General features: G+C 32.8%; 1 protein-coding gene across 1 annotated transcript in view; it reads right to left on the bottom strand.

Annotated features, from left to right (window-relative positions):
- LOC139489361 (uncharacterized) overlaps positions 1–15,755 on the bottom strand; it is a 183,488-nt gene extending 167,733 nt beyond the window's left edge. The window contains exon 1 of the mRNA XM_071275671.1: positions 15,245–15,755. Within this exon, the coding sequence (XP_071131772.1) occupies positions 15,245–15,755 (511 nt within the window). The remainder of the gene's footprint in view (positions 1–15,244) is intronic.
- Positions 15,756–19,091: the final 3,336 nt, after the last annotated feature.

Genomic DNA, 19,091 nt, shown 5'->3' on the forward strand with positions numbered 1-19,091 from the left:
CCCCTATGTTCTATTTTAAGTAACGGCGGCCATCTTTTTTGACGGATCAAAAATCAAAGCACACACTTTGTGCAAGATAATCTAAGGAACAATCATGCTAAGTTTTAACCAAATCCATTCAGTAGTTTCAGAGGAGAAGATTTTTTAAAGTTAGCAAATATGATGAACAAATTGTGAAAAATTGTCATTAAAGGACAATAACCCCTTAAGGGGTCAATTGACAATTTTGGTCATTTTAACTTATTTGTAGATCTTACTTTGCTGATCATTTTTGCTGTTTACAGTTTATCTTTATCTATAATAATATTCAAGATAATGACCAAAAACTGCAAAATTTCCTTAAAATTACCAATTAAGTGGCAGCAATCCAACAATGGTTTGTTTGATTCATCTGAAAATTTCAGGGCTGATAGATCTTGACCTGATGAACATTTTTACCCCATGTCAGATTTGCTCTAAATGCTTTCGTTTTTGAAATATAAGCCAAAAACTGGATTTGACCCCTATGTTCTATTTTAAGTAACGGCGGCCATGTTTTTTGACGGATCAAAAATCGAAGCGCACATTTTGTGCAGGATATACTAAGGAACAATCATGCTAAGTTTCATTAAAATCCATTCAGTAGTTTCAGAGGAGAAGATGTTTGAAAAATTGTTAACGACGACAGACGACGACGACGACGACGACGACGACGACGACGTCGACGACGACGGACGCCAAGTGATGAGAAAAGCTCACATGGCCTTTTAGGCCAGGTGAGCTAAATAGCATGAATGTTCCTTATGAGGTGCTGACCAAGTGTCGTTACTTTGTAGCCGATCCATCAACCACGATGGCCGCCAGTGGAGGCCTTAGTTTAACAAAGAACCCTACGGGAAATGCATACAAATGTCTGCTTTTAGAGAACCACTCAATGGAAGTAAACCAAACATAGCATGAATGTTCCTTATGAGGTGCTGACCAAGTGTTGTTACTTTGAAGCCAATCCATCATCTCTGATGGCCGCCAGCGGGGGACTTAGATTAACATAAGACCCTATGGGAAATACATACAAATGTCTTCTTTAAGAGAACCACTGCTTGGAATGAAACTAGACATGTCATAAATGTTCCTTATGAGGTGATGACAAAATGCTGTTACTTTGTAGCCGATTCATTATCCAAGATTGCCGCCAGCGGAGGACCTAGTTTAACATAGGACCTTAAAGGAAATACATACAAATGCCTTCTTTTAGAGAACCACTGAATTAAATGAAACCAAACAAAGCATGAATGTTCCTTTATGAGGTGCTAACCAAGTGTTTTAGCCGATCCATCATCCAAGATGGCCGCCAGCGGGGGACTTAGTTTAACGCAGGACCCTCAGTATGGGAAATACATAGACAAGTCTTCTTTTAGAGAACCACTGAATGGGAGGAAACCAAACATAGCATGCATGTTCCTTATGAGGTGATGACCAAGTGTTGTTACTTAGAAGCCAATTCATCATCCGAGATGGCCGCCAGCGGGGGACTTAGCTTAACTTATGACCCTATAGGAAATACATACAAATGTCTTCTTTTGGAGAACCACTGAATGGAATGAAACTAAACATAGCATGAATATTCCTTATGAGGTGATGACAAAATGTTGTTACTTTGTAGCCGATTCATCAGCCAAGATTGCCGCCAGCGGATCTAGATAGCAAACCATAATCGCACACACATCATCATCCTACTAAAATTCTTCCCCCTTTTTGTCCTTTTTATTTTTCGTTTCTTTTTTAATTTTTAATTTTATTTTTTTGTGTTTGTTTTCTAAATATTCATTTATTTTTTTTAATTTTTTTTTTCTGTATTATCATTATTTTTTGTGGAAATGGATAATAAATGAAATTCTTCCCCCTTTTTGTCCTTTTTATTTTTCGTTTCTTTTTTAATTTTTAATTTTATTTTTTGTGTTTGTTTTCTAAATATTCATTTATTTTTTTTTATTTTTTTTTTGTATTATTATTATTTTCTTTTTTTCTTCAATTTTCTGTCTTTTGATCCATATATATATATATATATATCGAATTGTTAAAAGTCTTGAGTATAGATAATTATATCTAAATAAAAAAACTGATATTTCCGGATAGTGCATATATTATTTAATATTCACAAGTACTCATTCATGTTTTACAACATTCTTCAGGTGAAAGGCCTTTCACCTGAAGATTGTTGTAAAACATGAAAGTACTTGTGAATGTTTTACAACAATCTTAGGACTGCAGTCTTTTAAATTTTATACCTGCTTGTATACTTGTAATAAAGTTGCGCATATCGTCAGTTTGTGTGTGTGTGTAAATGACAGGTTGCTGGATTTTGCATTTTGATAATATAAAATGGCAGCGGGATTACAGACTCCTACATGTACAATTTCAAACTGGAACTTTTGTGTAATGAATACCGGTTCAAAATAACTAGTGCAATTAATCTTCGTACTAGTGTAATCATTCCTGGTGCAAAATCACTAGTGTAATCATTCCTGGTACAATAACACTAGTGTAACCATTCCTGGTTCAAAAACACTTGTGTAAACATTCCTTCGATGAAAAGCACTAGTTTACTTTGTCCATTTTTTACAAAAATCAACTATGCAAATTTTAGTTAATTCAAAAACACCACAAAAAATACCATATATTTCCCCTTTAAAAACTCTTTAGAATCTTTTGATGAGTGGTGGATATTTAAGACTGGACCCGGATTAACAAACCTTTTAATTTCTGTTGGTGGATAAAAAGCACTATGTGAATTTGTCGCCAAAATTGGCATTTTCCTATGAAAATTACAAGAACAAAAATGGTGACATACAATGACATACGCTGATGTAACTCGATTCAAAATACAAGTGTGCCAAAAAGTGTTCCCCCTTATTTAACCTGTGTACAAGATTAGTAACCACGTAGGCTCAAGTTTCCAAAATAGTCTATAGAAACCCTAGATAAAAAAAAATAATGGTGCTCTGAAATACCCAAGACATATGCTTATGACACAGAAAATGTTTTATTGCAATAAAACGTACTGGGATTAATTACCTACAACTGTCAAATTCATGGGACTATTTTTTTCGACCTATTTTCGTGGTGTTTCAACTAAAATTATGTTCGGCAATAGGTTGAATAATCATCAATTTCCGACAATTAGTCTAATGCCTGAAAATATCAGGCAATAACTTAATGCCTAGGTGTTAGCCTTATGCCTAGGATTTTAGCCTAATGCCTAATCTCACTTATTTCCGCTATATACTGCATAAACAAATAATCACTGTAATGAGGTTTTGTTTCATTTAAGACTTTCATCCGCAAGTGTGGAACATAACACATTTAATAATTTCTACGAAAAGAAAACCATGTGAGAATCAATCATACTGTGAAACGATATAAATGTGAAGATCATGACTTGTATGTGTTCCGTACGTATATAAAATGCGGTTTATGTCGTCCTTTGAAAGACTCAAATATGCAGTTTTCTATTTATATTGTATAAAGAAACGACCTAAACTGTCTGTATAGAAAAAATAATAAATACTAGTGCTAGTTATTTTTCAAATCATTTCAACAAGGAACGCATGCACTGTGGCACCGTTAAAGCTAAAGTCCACAAACTTTCCTTCCGCTTAAATCCACAAAATGACCACTGCTAAAGTTCACAAGGAAACGCCGGTCAAAGTCCACAATAGCAAGTTCCGCTAAAGTCCACAAAAAAAGCACCGTTAAGGTCCCCACCATTTTTTTATTGTTAAAAACATATAATAATTATTTGTTATTTTAATCCCGTTAGTACAATACAAAGCATGGGGCTTTCTTCTCGGTAGTATTTTTTTTATCAGTTTGATACATGAAAAAAAGTACAGTATCTGTATATGATTTTGTTCCATTAATTTTGATCTTTGTATTATGATGATGATGGCCAATTTGGACATCATTTCTAAAAAGTTTGTAAATTCGTTAGTTATTATTACTCCTAATCTATAACATTTGAACGGCATTCATTCATGCAACAATCTTGATTATATCATCAAACAAAAAAATACTATTAAAGTTTATGAATTCCAAAAGGTCTCCTGTCGCAAAACTTTTAACCCACGTTTAACGTTATTACTTTCGGTGTTCGTTATAGAAAACAACGAAAAATAATGTATTAATGATTTCCAACGGAAAAATGAAGCCAGTATGATAAATTCTAAATAAAAAAGAAAATATTCTACGCTTTAAATTATATTTTTATCAATTAGTATCGGACATCGATGCGTTGAATGGGTTTCTACCAAAATGTCACAATAAAACCTGATTTGATCGATATAGGAAGATGTGGTATGAGTGCCAATGAAACAACTCTCCATCCCAGTTAGAAATAGTAAAAGTAAACCATTATAGGTCAAGGTACGGCCTTCAACACGGTACCTTGGCGTACACCGAGAAATACAAGTGTAAAACCAGTCAAACGGGAATACCAATGCCTGTAAATGGGGCTTAAAAATATACATACACTAGTTGTTTATCTTGGTAAAGTGTTTTAATCACATGTAAAATTACTCACAAGATTAATATGTATAAAATCACAAAAAGCTAAATCTGTTCTACAGTAACCAAAACAATTGTATTGAAAATAACAGAAACATTCTTTGATATTATATAATTCGTAAAAGTTTCAGCTTAAAACTTCATACTAGTCTTCCATTTAGCCTTTTCAAAATACTAAACCAGTATCTTTAAAAGAGAATAAAAAAAGTAAATTAACTTTGAAAGCGATAGCGTGAACTTTGATGTGACGTACATTTTATTAATCAGTATGACTATAGGATAGTTCAACAATTGTTGGTGTTCGGGCTCAATGCAAGATGAACGTTCCTATCGCCTTTATCCTATATCCTCCAATACTCATAGACACATATTTTTATTAGTTCTGGATTTCTCAACGCATAAATACATCGGCAAGTGAATGCAAAAAAAAATAATTTACATTTGACGGCATTTACTATGGCACGCCGTTTTTATATTTATTCAAATTTGAAGATATCTTATTAAATATTAAGATATCTTTAATTTTTATAAGATATCTGATTTAATTTGAAAGTAAATAAGATATCTCTATTAGTTTATAAGATATCTCTATTAGTTTATAAGATATCTCTATAAGTTAATAAGATATCTCTATTAATTAATAAGATATCTTATAAAGTATATAAGATATCTTACTTCTTTATAAAGATATCTTTTAAGTACATACTTTATAAGATATCTTATTAATTAATAGAGATATCTTATAAACTAATAGAGATATCTTATTAACTTATGGAGATATCTTATATATTAAATAAGATATCTCTATAAGTTAATAAGATATCTCTAAAAGTTTATAAGATATATCTATTAGTTTATAAGATATCTCTATAATTTAATAAGATATCTCTATAAGTTAATAAGATATCACTAAAAGTTTATAAGATATCTATATAAGTTAATAAGATATCTCTATTAATTAATAAGATATCTTATAAAGTATATAAGATATCTTACTTCTTTATAAAGATATCTTTTAAATACATACTTTATAAAATATCTTATTAATTAATAGAGATATCTTATAAACTAATAGAGATATCTTATTAATTAATAGAGATATCTTATAAACTAATAGAGATATCTTATCAACGTATGGAGATATCTTATTAAGTAAATAAGATATCTCTATTATTAACTATATAAAAGATATCTTATATAGTTAATAAGATATCTTATAAATTAATAGAGATATCTTATATTTTAAATAAGATAATAAGATATCTTTATAAACATTTTAATAAGATATCTTATTTAATATATAAGATATCTTATTTAATAAATCAGATATCTCAATTAATATATAAGATATCTCATTTTGTTATTAAGATATCTCAATAAGTTTATAAGATATCTTATTTAACTAAATAAGATATCTGGAAATTGAATAAATATAATAACGGCGTGCCATAATTTACAGTTGGATTTTCACAAACCATTTGTTGAAAGGCGCAGAATTGTCTGAATATATATTTGTTTATTTGGTCATACTTTTATTCGGTTAGTTTTTTTTTCAGCTGGTACAAGTCAATGTTTTGGATAAAATATCAACTTTGTGTTATATCATCATAAATTGATAATTACCGCTTCAAAATAGATATATTACCAAATAAACCTATGAGAGTTCTGCTTCTATTGGTACTAATTTTGATTAAAATCTTACATGAATTAGTCCCTAAATATTTGTTATGGAAAAAAAAAACCGTAGATTCTCATGATATATATAACAACAAATTGTAGGTGACAAAAACTTCTGACCATTGTATTTTGATAGCTTGACGGTTTTTGAAGTAACGTTCCTAAATGTTCTAAAAACTTATCTTCCAAAATATACATTTATGTACTTCCAGAGACATGTATACTAAAGAGATTAGCGACTTGTAAATCTCGCTGACTTCACGCGTGTAAACTCGTACCCAGCATCCTCTAATCATATGATAACGAGATTAGCGGTAGTCTAGGCAATCGATACTAATCACTCGGAACACCCTGTTGTTTTTCTTTGTATTAAGGACCAGGACAAAGACCACAGGCACTTGTTTCTATCCATTGGAAGAACCGGCACTATCAACGTATATTTTCTTCCAATGGATAGAAACAAGTGCCTGTGACAAAGACTTTCAGAATTAAAATCTTGTATTGTAAACAAATTCGCAGGTGAATAATAATGACACTGTTTACATGTAGCATCAATCGGTCTGTTAATTAAGGGGTCCCATGATTAGGTGTGTAATACTATGTGGAAAATTATTATCTTTGCAAGAAATAACTGTGTAATGTCGAAGATGTCAGCAAGCGAAATTTCCCCTTTTAAAATTAACTTTCAATCATCTCAATATTTATATCTATATTAAAATTGATGCTTGGTGGTTGTTGTGATATTCACGATGTCCAAGACAGATTTTTTATCATTGGACGACAATGACACTGACCCAATTGTAGATAGTGACGACGACTTTGTTCTAGCGACAGGTGTGCCCCCCCCCCCCCCCAAAAAAAGGTCAAGGAAATTGACAAGAGTTTAAGTGCAGATGTTACTGCTATACTTTGGTTACAAATGTCCTGACTTTGACAAGATTCTGAAATCTATCTCTGGGTTCCTTGGACACACTTCAAGACAACATAGAAAACAATTGAAATGTAATTTAGGCGAAAATGTTATTTTTTTCTTCATCCTTTTAACAAGGACGCATTTGTTAAAAAAAAAAAAAGGATATGCAAAAGTGCATGTCCTTTAAAAGTATTTAAGGTCCTGTCCATGCATGCTATGTTAATTTTGTAATACTTCCCTAAGAAAAACTTTAAGAATCATCAATTCCGCCAAGATTGAATAATTATTTATATGAAAACAAAATGTCAAAGTGGCTTGGTACTTAATTTAAATGGCTTCGTGGTGCATATATGACTTATTAAGCATAACAACTTGACAAGATATGTCGGGCTACTTTACACTGTGATAAAAAGTTTCAAGTTTTAACACCAGGGGTTCACACTACCTTGTTTATGATGTTCATAATTAATCTAGAAAGACTTCATCAATTTGTTAACAACAGGTGACATTTCTGCATGTCCAAGTGGTTTAATTACATGAGTTACTAACTTATTAAGAGGAAGAATCATACAGCTACTGATAACCTAACATGTTTGATGTTTACTTCGTGTACCTTACAGGATGTTTACTTATTAATAGGTGTCAAATTATAAACAGTTTTATTACCATGATCAAGATTTTTAATTAGCAACATTAAAACCTGTATCAATGGAGCTTAACAACAAGAACATTAGCATGTGTTTAGTGATTTAATTATCATTGCTTTAATTTTCAAGTAAAAGAACATTATGACTCTGAAGCCATTTTGAGACCATTCAAGTAGTTTTGTTATCCAACGATCATTTTATTCAGGATTATCCTAGTCCAACTATAATAGAAGAAACCGTTTTATAAACCTTATATGTCATTGTTTAAACAAACACAACCTCGAAATATTGCTTCGTTTTATTTATTTTTGTTCCAAAAGTCGGGAGCCTTATCGAGTACTGAATCTAAAATTTGGGCTTCTTGAATCGGGATATAAATTCGCCTATAATTTTATTAACTATTACTAAAGAAAGCTTAAAATTATAAATAAACTATGCCACTTCATAAATTTAAGTTATTTTTAATTGAATTGTGTTGATATAGATTGTATTTTATTATAATTTGGTTGTTTTCTGTACGTTAAAGCTGTTTGTAAATAATCAATAATGACGGATTGTTTGGCGAATTTTCTACTCTCGAGAAATCTCGTGCACACGCGTGAAGTTGACCGCTGGTCAATAGCCGTAACGATAAGTTGCCAATCTCTGTATTTATATGTCTCTGGTACTTCCAATAACTTCAATTGCAATTTGAGCATTTGAACTCAATTTCGATACAGGCTCCAAATTATGTCTCCAGCATATACACAAAGAGAACGCTATGTTGACGTATACATAAAGAGAACGCTATGTTGGAGTTTTTTGTTGATGAACAAATGTTTACTAAAGAATTTAAAAAAAGAGTATAATAGCTAGATAACATTCCAGAAACATTGTCTGTTTGGTTGATAGAAAATCGCAACACAAAGATCAAATTTATGGTACTAAAGCAAAACTATAATCTTTAAATATTTCATTCATCAAGAATATAATTTGTGCTGACAAGATATACTTTCTAAGAATAAAAGTCCATGCTTTTAATTAGATCTTTAATATCGGTTGTAAAAAAAAAACAGAAAATTGATCTTTTGATAATGAAAATTAAATGTTTGGACTTTAACGGTGCTTTTTTTGTGGACTTTAGCGGAACTTGTTATTGTGGACTTTAACGGTGTTTTCTTGTGGACTTTAGCGGAGGTCTTTTTGTGGACTTTAGCGGAAAGTTTGTGGACTTTAGCGGCGTTGTGGACTTTAGCGGAAATTTGTTGGGGACTTTAGAGGAATTGTGGACTTTAACGGTGCCACAATGCACAAAGATACTAAACGTCAAGGATTTTTTTTTTTCAATAATAAAATTGAGAATGGAAATGGGGAATGTGTCAAAGAAACAACCCGATCAAAGAACAGACAACAGCAGAAGGTCACCAACAGGTCTTCAATGTAGCAAAAATAAGCATATTTACCTCCATGAATTATCTTGACTTGTACATTAGCAGCTGCTTCATGAGTGCCACCAATGAAAGTGTTGTTCACCTTACAGAAATATGTTCCACTGTCCGTTATATTCATATTCGTAATAGTAAAGTTTTCATTTAAGCGAACTTCTTCCTTTGAGTTTTCTTTATACCAATAGTAAGAAGGTTCAGGATTACCATCGCTTTTACAAGTTAAATGTATACTAGTATCTTCCCCTAATATATATTCTGTTTTATTCGGATAAGCAATAATAGTCGGCATTCTTACTGCATCTGGAAATGTAAGTGCCGAAGAAGCATGCAGATTTTAAATATCCAAATTTGTAATTTAATACTGTAGCAAAACATCATAAAGTCCGCATAACTTTAAATAGTGTGCATTACTTTAGAATATGCATTCATATTATGTAAACGTGCAAATCCCATTGTGGATTTATTCAAAATGTAAAGTAGTAGGCAGTATATACAGTTTTTTTGTAGTAGCAAAATAATCCTTCAAAAAGTTTGGTTGCATTATTTTTTTTTCTTTCATTCATACATATTTTTTAGTGTATATTTTTTTCTTCATTTCCCTCCAAAAACAATGTTTTCAGAAATTCAAAATCAAACAATATTTCAACCAAAAAACCTACCTCCTCAAAATGTGATTTTTCCGTTTCAAATTCAAAAGAAGTAAGATCGTAACAAAAATGGAATATTGAATACGAACAATTGAATTTCACTTATTTGAATGAATTCAGGGCTGATTACAAACCTTCACATTTTAGTAAAAAAAAATGGTTCATACATAAAAAAAAATGATAAGATTCATTTGCTACAGGGAAATTAATTTAATCCACAGTATTCATGCTGGAATACATGCGCAAATTAGTGCATTAAGATACGAACGCATATCAAACATTCCAAAGACATGTAATGTATATAAGATCATGGAAAGCATGACATAGTTAAAAAGTTGAATAACAGGGATGTGTCAATGTGGTCTATAAACTATAAGGCGGACTTTTTGTAATGAACTACAGTAACTCCTTATGTGACATATTTTTCCAATCAGTAAATAATTGTAGATAAAAAAAAATCATTAAAAAAAAAATCATCAATAATAGTTACAAGCTAATCAACTTCTCCGGAGACAAAATAACAACTATAGGTCGGCATCCGCTATTCAACAATAAGCTAAACATATCCTGCATATAGTGAGCCGAAATTACAAACAATGAAATCTTAAAACGAGAAAACATTGTCATTTTCCATATTATCACTAAATCAGCATTTCCAAGGGGATTAACTCTTTTAAAAATTACAGTTCGGCACTGTTTTTTAAACTCGTTCACAACATTACTGATATAAAGTTTTGATTTAAGTTTTATGAAAATGTGACAATAATTGTATAAATGAGAGAATTTACGATACAATTTGCCATAAAGTTAATGTTTCAAAGGGATATAGCTCTTTGAAAATTAAATTATCGTCAATGATTTTCAAACTTGTTTATAAAGACATTGCTGATAGAAACCTATGATATAAGTTTCATAAAAAATCTGACAAGAAATGAACAATTGAGAGAGATAACTACATATATAATGTCCATATAATTAGTGTTTCCAAGGGCATAACTCTTTTCAAATAGATTATCTGCACCGAATGTCGGACTGGTCCAAGGTATTGCTGATATAAACATTGTATGAAAAAAGTTTCATAAAAATCTGGCGAGAATTGTACTCGAGCGCTAACAAGATCAGACGTCCAGACGGACGCCCGGTATTTTTATGTCCCCTCGCAACTCGTTCAAGGGGACAACTACTAGTAATTAAAATGTCATGTGTTAATTTATCTACAACCAAGTACAATATCATTACTACTAGAAGAATCGGGTTATACTTATCCAATATTGGTGTGTGTGGCACTTTTATAAGAATGAAAACCCAAGGTTCGGGATATCGTGCTCGATCCGGATAGTAATTATAACCAAAACGCATTAAAACGAATAAATGATTAAATGATCAGATTGCACAGATTTTGAAGAAACGTTCATAGTGGACATTTGAATATTTGAATATTCAAATGGACAAATGGAAGAAAATCTTTTTTTTTAAACAGTAATTGTGGATGAACAATTATATAATATCAAAAAGTTATCTAAGAATCTGAGTAATTTCAAAGATACAATATCAACTGTTATCATCTTTAGTACATAATCAAGCTTCTGTAACTGAAAATAAAATAAACAAAAAAAATCGGGTCATAATTTCAACATATGTACAATATAAAAAAGAAGATGTGGTATGATTGCCAATGAGACAATTATCCACAAAAGACCAAAATGACACAGACATTAACAACTATAGGTCACCGTACGGCCTTCAACAATGAGAAAAGCCCATACCGCATAGTCAGCTATAATAGGCCCTGATAAGACATTGTAAAACAATTCAAACGAGAAAACTAACGGTCTTATTTATGTAAAAAAAAAATGAACGAAAAACAAATATGTAACACATAAACAAACGACAACCACTGAATTACAGGCTCCTGACTTGGGACAGCCACATACATAAATAATGTGGCGGGGTTAAACATGTTAGCGGGATCCCAACCCTACCCCTAACCTGGGACAGTGGTATAACAGTACAACATAAGAACGAACTATAAAAATCAGTTGCAAAAGGCTTAACTCATCAGATGGTCAAAAATATAAGTGGACGTGGCCGGGTACTTATACATCCCGACACAAAAAGACGCAATGAACAGATCTGAGAGTACTCGCAGTTATCTGACCGCTAGTTCAAAGCCACTAACAACTAATAAAAAAAATCATGTATCTAAGACTAAACACCCTGCTGTGAAGTTTCATGGATATGGCTGAAAACTGTAGGATTGTTTGATTTGAAAGAAGAAACTATTGTGTTTCCAAGTCTGGAAAAATATCGCTCGGCTGATATCCCGGCCAATACTACTATAAACAGGCAAATCCGGTAAAAATATTCAAAAATAGTATATTAATTATTTTAACTAAAGCATGACAGGCAAGATACACATTTTCTAAATTCTTAAAAGTTTTACAGAAATACGCCATTATTACAACTGTGTTAAGCTACACAAAAAGATGTACGACAAGCTCACTGGCAGTATGTTAACATAATACTAGACGCAGCTTTAGCGGAAGGTAATAGTAAACCTTTTTGGAGATACATAAAGTCCAAACGTACTGACAAAATAGGTGTAGCTGGAATTAAAAAAAAATGGAATTGTACATCAGAACAGCAAATCCAAGGCAGAATTACTAAACGACCAATTTAAGTCGGTGCTCACCAAGGAAAAAGCATCAGATCAACTACCAAAGACCACTGAATCAAAATGCCCAAGTATGAAAAACATCAACATCGAAGTACAAGGAGTAGAAAAACTATTGAGAAACTTAAACATCAGCAAAGCTAGTGGACCAAACAGCATCGCAAATAAAGTATTAAAACTGTGCTCAATTGAATTAGCACTAGCAGTGAGTCACATATTCCAGATTAGTCTAGACTCAGGTAATCCTCCATCTGACTGGATAAACACTTAACATCAGTCCAATATTTAAAAAAGAAGATAGACATACAGCGGCAAATAACCGACCTGTATCACTTACCTGTGTTTGCTGCAAACTCCTTTAACACATAGTTTGCAGGCATATCTTGAAACACCTGGAAGCACACAATATACTTACCTCACTTCAACATGGTTTCCGTAGTGGACATTCTTGCGAAAGTCAACTTATAATTACTATGCATGACATCATGAAATCTTTTAATTAGATGCCAAAAAGCAAATGGATTTGAACATACTGGAGTTTAATAAAAAAAAAAAAAAAAGGGACGAAAGATACCAAAGGGACAGTCAAACTCATAAATCGAAAATAAACTGACAACGCCATGGCTAAAAATGAAAAAGACAAACAGACAAACAATAGTACACATGACACAACATAGAAAACTAAAGAATAAACAACACGAACCCCACCAAAAACTAGGGGTGATCTCAGGTGCTCCGGAAGGGTAATCAGATCCTGTTCCACATGTGGTACCCGTCGTGTTGTTTATGTGATAACAAATCCTGTAAATAGTCTAATTCGGTAGGTCACATTTATGAAAGGGAAGGGGATTGTAGTTACGACGTAAGAAACATATCCGATATCATTTGTGAAACAGTTATTCCATAACGGTCAACCAACTCGTGATGGCGTCCGTAAAATTTACGAAGGGATGATTTCAACTTCACCATTTGGAACTCTTGGTTTAATCATTCGACACTTAGCCCCATCGAAAACTCCTACACAAATTATAAAGAACTATGGAATTGATGGTTATACAAATACATGGATTAAATCATTCCTAATGCAACGCCAACAGCGAGTTATTGTCGAATTTTCTTCATCTTGTTCCGTCCACTCAGGGGTGCCCCAAGGAACTGTCTTCGGTCCCATTCCTTTTTCTATGTCATATTAATTACTTGCTGCTCCATGTTAAATCACAAGTACGTATATTTGCCGACGACTGCCTCCTGTATAATACCATCAACACACCACAGGACCAACTCCAAATACAGAAAGATCTAGACTCACTTGACAACTGGGCAAAGGACTGGGGTATGCGTTTTAATGACAGTAAATGCTATGTCATGTCAATTCACCGTAGCAGGTCCCCGCTCACATACAGTTATACACTAAGTAACCAAATATTAGAGCAAGTAAATGAAAATCTATACTTAGGTGTAATTATTAGCGATAATTTGAAATGGTCATCACACATTAACATATTCTGCAACAAAGCCAATTCTACACTGGGATTCATCAGACGGAACCTTAAAAAATGCAACAAAAATTTTGAGGAAACTGCCTACATCTCGCTAGTTCGATCAGTCTTAGATTACTCAAGCACTGTATGGGACCCATATCTACAAAAAGACATAAACCGCATAGAAAACATACAAAGAAGCGCCGCTAGATTTGTCTTCAAAGACTATAGACGTACTAGTAGTGTCACCCTCATGATGAATGACCTTGGAAGGAAACCTCTTGTGGAAAGAAGACGAGAACAACGACTGGTACTACTGTACAAAATATTGAACGACCTGGTAGCCATCCCCACTATAACATCATATAGAATTTAATACTAGACCATCCAGAACTTCTAACGTCAAATAAATAAAACTTTTATCAGCAAATACTGACATTTATAAACATTCTTTTTTTTCCACAAACTATCATTGATTGGAACTTACTACCATATACTGCCGTGAACTGTAAAACTGTGGAAAGGTTTAAGGCAGTTATATCTCGAGACTAGTTACATCAGTGGCGCACATACATTTCCTTGAAAAGTTTTACTCAGTATTTTGATTTCATTTCCAGTATTATACAGATACAGAAACAGAAGCTCCAGTCATGTTCGTGTGTCTATTGACATTTAACAACGGATACTGACTTTCAGACAATAAAAAACTTTTTCTCAAACTAATTTGATTTTTAAAACTATATTTCAAAAAATATAATGGATTGTCAAAATAAAACCGTACAGAAAGTGTAAAATAGCAAATAGAGTAACGGTTACATGTACATGGGAGTTTAGTACCTTAAATATGTTTACAATGGCATTTTTTTGTACGGTGTCATGAATACGACCTCGTTTACACTGACAAAAAAATCGATCATTTTTAGATCGATAAGATCGATCTTTGGTCCATTGTAAACGGGTAAGATCGATCTTCAATCGGACTTTAAAAGTCTACCACTAAAGGTGGTTTTGAAAAGATCGATCTTTTTTTTTTTGGTGTAAACGCTTAGATCGATCGCGATCGATCTTTTTTCAGGTGAATGTTATATTTAGATAGGAAAAAAAGGTCAGACCGGTTCTTGTTATGTTGTAGTGTAAACGCACTGGATTACTAGTAAATCAGATCGATCTCGATAAACGCGACTCAATTTCGTTGCCAGTGTAAACGCTGTCTAAGTCTATAAAGTGTATACTTACAGTAGACCTCTATTGGGTCCGATTCTATAAACATATCTGGCTCAGCTAATGATGATTCAACAACACAACGTATTACCGCATTGTTGTCTTCAGCCGTTACTTGGAATGTCACGTTACTTTCACGATAGTAAGAACAATTTTCGGAAATCTCCCATGCTGATGTTGCAGAGGCTGTATAGTTCACTGGTTCTGTGTGTACATCACGATACTTTTGAAAGACATGTTTTGCGGGAGGCTTTCCTACATCTCCTGTACAGACAACTGTTATGTTATCACCTTCAACTATTTTTTGTGCTGTTGCTGTTTGTTGTGTATAATATGTAGTGGTTCTGTGGCTGCTTTTAGAGGAAGTGTCATAGACCGAAGGGGTAGAAGGTGTGATATGATGACCAGTTGTTGGCGTAGAAAAATGCAATGCAATTGTATCGTTCATCGTCACGCTCTGTAAAGTAGATATTGTTTGATGTTCTTTTGATGTAAAGTTATATTCAGCACTCTTAGTTGTGGTCATCGTGGAATCTTCTGGCGGTTGCATTACTAAAATGTCATCTGGTTTTGACGGTGGAACTATAATAGCAAAATATATTACTGTGTTAATATGAAATCAAGAATCATTTAAATCACGACCAAACTTCGATTTAAGACATGCAGTCGGATTTATGATTATAAGCCGTAACTAGCAGATATTCATATCAGTCGTTCTAAATTCAATATTTGTTGTTTTTTTTTTATTTCTTTTAAGCTCGTTTCCGTTTGTTTACATATAGAGGGAATATTACTTTACTTGAGTCTCGAAATTAAGATATGATTTTGCTTCTTGGTGTGACCTCAATGCGGGATGAGACATTTAGTCGAAAAGTTTCGAAACAAATTAAGCCAAAGGGCATACATTAATATAAAAGTTTTTTTTCTTCCAAAAACCACACCTAAATCGATGACAAACTTGTCAATCCTTTAAACGAAATAATAAAAAAAAGATTACTAATCTAATACATTGTGTACTGTAATTGTATCTTTAAAAACTCTTTTTATTGGTAAAAACGTTTAAGCATGAGCTGGTAAAAAATGAATCGACAGAATGTAAGATAGAGAATTGATCGACAGAATGTCAGATAGAGAATGTATCGACAGAATTCAAGATAAAGAATGTATCGACAGAATGTAAGATGGAGAATGTATCGACAGAATGTCAGATAGAGAATGTATCGACAGAATGCAAGATAGAGAATGTTTCGACAGAATGTAAGATAGAGAATTTATCGACAGAATGCAAGATAAAGAATGTATCGACAGAATGTAAGATAAAGAATATATCGACAGAATACAAGATGGAGAATGTATCGACAGAATGTCAGATAGAGAATGTATCGACAGAATGTAAGATAGAGAATGTATCGACAGAATGTCAGATAGATAATGTATCGACAGAATGTAAGATAGAGAATGTATCGACAGAATGCAAGATAAAGAATGTATCGACAGAATGTAAGATATAGAATGTATCGACAGAATGCAAGATGGAGAATGTATCGATAGAATGTCAGATAGAGAATGAATCGACAAAATGTAAAATAAAGAATGTATCGACAGAATGTAAGATAAAGAATGCATCGACAGAATGTCAGATAGAGAATGTATCGACAGAATGCAAGATAAAAAATGTATCGACAGAATGTAAGATAGAGAATGTATCGACATAATGCAAGATAAAGAATGTATCGACAGAATGTAAGATAAAGAATGTATCGACAGAATGTCAGAGAATGAATCGACAAAATGTAAAATAAAGAATGTATCGACAGAATGTAAGATAAAGAATGTATCGACAGAATGTCAGATAAAGAATGTATCGACAGAATGTCAGATAGAGAATGTATCGACAGAATGTCAGATAAAGAATGTTTCGACAGAATGTCAGATAGAGAATGTATCGACAGAATGCAAGATAAAGAATGTATCGACAGAATGTCAGAGAATGAATCGACAAAATGTAAAATAAAGAATGTATCGACAGAATGTAAGATAAAGAATGTATCGACAGAATGTCAGATAAAGAATGTATCGACAGAATGTCAGATAGAGAATGTATCGACAGAATGTCAGATAAAGAATGTTTCGACAGAATGTCAGATAGAGAATGTATCGACAGAATGCAAGATAAAGAATGTATCGACAGAATGTAAGATAAAGAATATATCGACAGAATGCAAGATGGAGAATGTATCGATAGAATGTCAGATAGAGAATGAATCGACAAAATGTAAAATAAAGAATGTATCGACAGAATGTAAGATAAAGAATGCATCGACAGAATGTAAGATAGAGAATGTATCGACAGAATGCAAGATAAAGAATGTATCGACAGAATGTAAGATAAAGAATGTATCGACAGAATGTCAGATAGAGAATGAATCGACAAAATGTAAAATAAAGAATGTATCGACAGAATGTAAGATAAAAAATGTATCGACAGAATGTCAGATAAAGAATGCATCTACAGAATGTCAGATAGAGAATGTATCGACAGAATGTCAGATAAAGAATGTATCGACAGAATGTCAGATAGAGAATGTATCGACAGAATGTCAGATAGAGAATGTATCGACAGAATGTCAGATAAAGAATGTATCGACAGAATGTAAGATGGAGAATGTATCGACAGAATGTCAGATAGAGAATGTATAGACAGAATTGAAGATAAAGAATGTATCGACAGAATGTAAGATAAAGAATGTATCGACATAATGTAAGATAAAGAATTTATCGACAGAATGTAAATTAACCCCATCTAAATATCATTGCTATGTATATGATGTGTACAAGTTGATATGTTTAATTTGTACAGATTTTTTGTGAAGTTATCAGAGTTTTATGAACCGCTCAACACAAATGGATGATGCAAGCACGCAGTCTTTTGTGTCGCATATGTCTGTCATATTTCCACAACTTCATGATACAATATAAAACTGAGCATTGATACAAAATAACATTATAAAAACACAAAAAGACTTTTTAAGTATGTGATTTTGGTACATGGGGAAAATAAAATTAGAATTTAAACCATTCAGGTATCCTCATTTTAAGTTTTTGGACAATGAGAATAGCACTCAATGTTCAGTTAAAGTATATAAATATGAATTTAAGACATTAAACTGATACATTTTAGAAAATAAACTTTTGTCCCCTGTTGCAAGAAAAAAAGGTATAAAAAAAACTTATAACTTGTACAAAAACCCTGAATGTACAAATTATAATTTGTACAAACTTACATCGTGTAATACAACATATACATATGAGCATCCACTATCTTACATTCTGTCGATACCTATATACTAGCTTTGCACCAGCGAATGTGTTTCTCTGAAGCTAGGTTCACACTGCCGATCAGATCAACTCGATCAAGCCCGATCACGTCAAATTAAGTGATCGGGAGACTGGTCTGACTCAATCGACAAGAATGTTCGGGATAGTCTACCTTGCTCGTCATCGATCTGAATTTCTACCCGAGAGTTTTTGACATGTCAAAAACATTCGAGTAAGGATCGAGAAGCAAGTCACTCGAGAAGAGATCGAGAATTCGTCGAGTAGCGGTCGAATTGATCGGGAAAAGATCGTGTAGACATCGAGTTTGGTTGGAATACAAAAATTTTACAGATCAGTACTCGATCATTTCGACCTTTGCTCGACTAATGTCCGATCATTTCCAGATTAATTCGACCAATGCCCGATCGCTTCCAGATTACTGCGACTTGTATATTTATCTTATCCTAGACCAAATCTACCAATACCCGGTCCCTTCCCGACCACATTTGACCACTCTTCGATCTCTACTCGGCCATATACTAGA

This window comes from Mytilus edulis, chromosome 9 (genome assembly GCF_963676685.1).
Source record: "Mytilus edulis chromosome 9, xbMytEdul2.2, whole genome shotgun sequence".
Classification (NCBI taxonomy): Eukaryota; Metazoa; Mollusca; class Bivalvia; order Mytilida; family Mytilidae; genus Mytilus; species Mytilus edulis.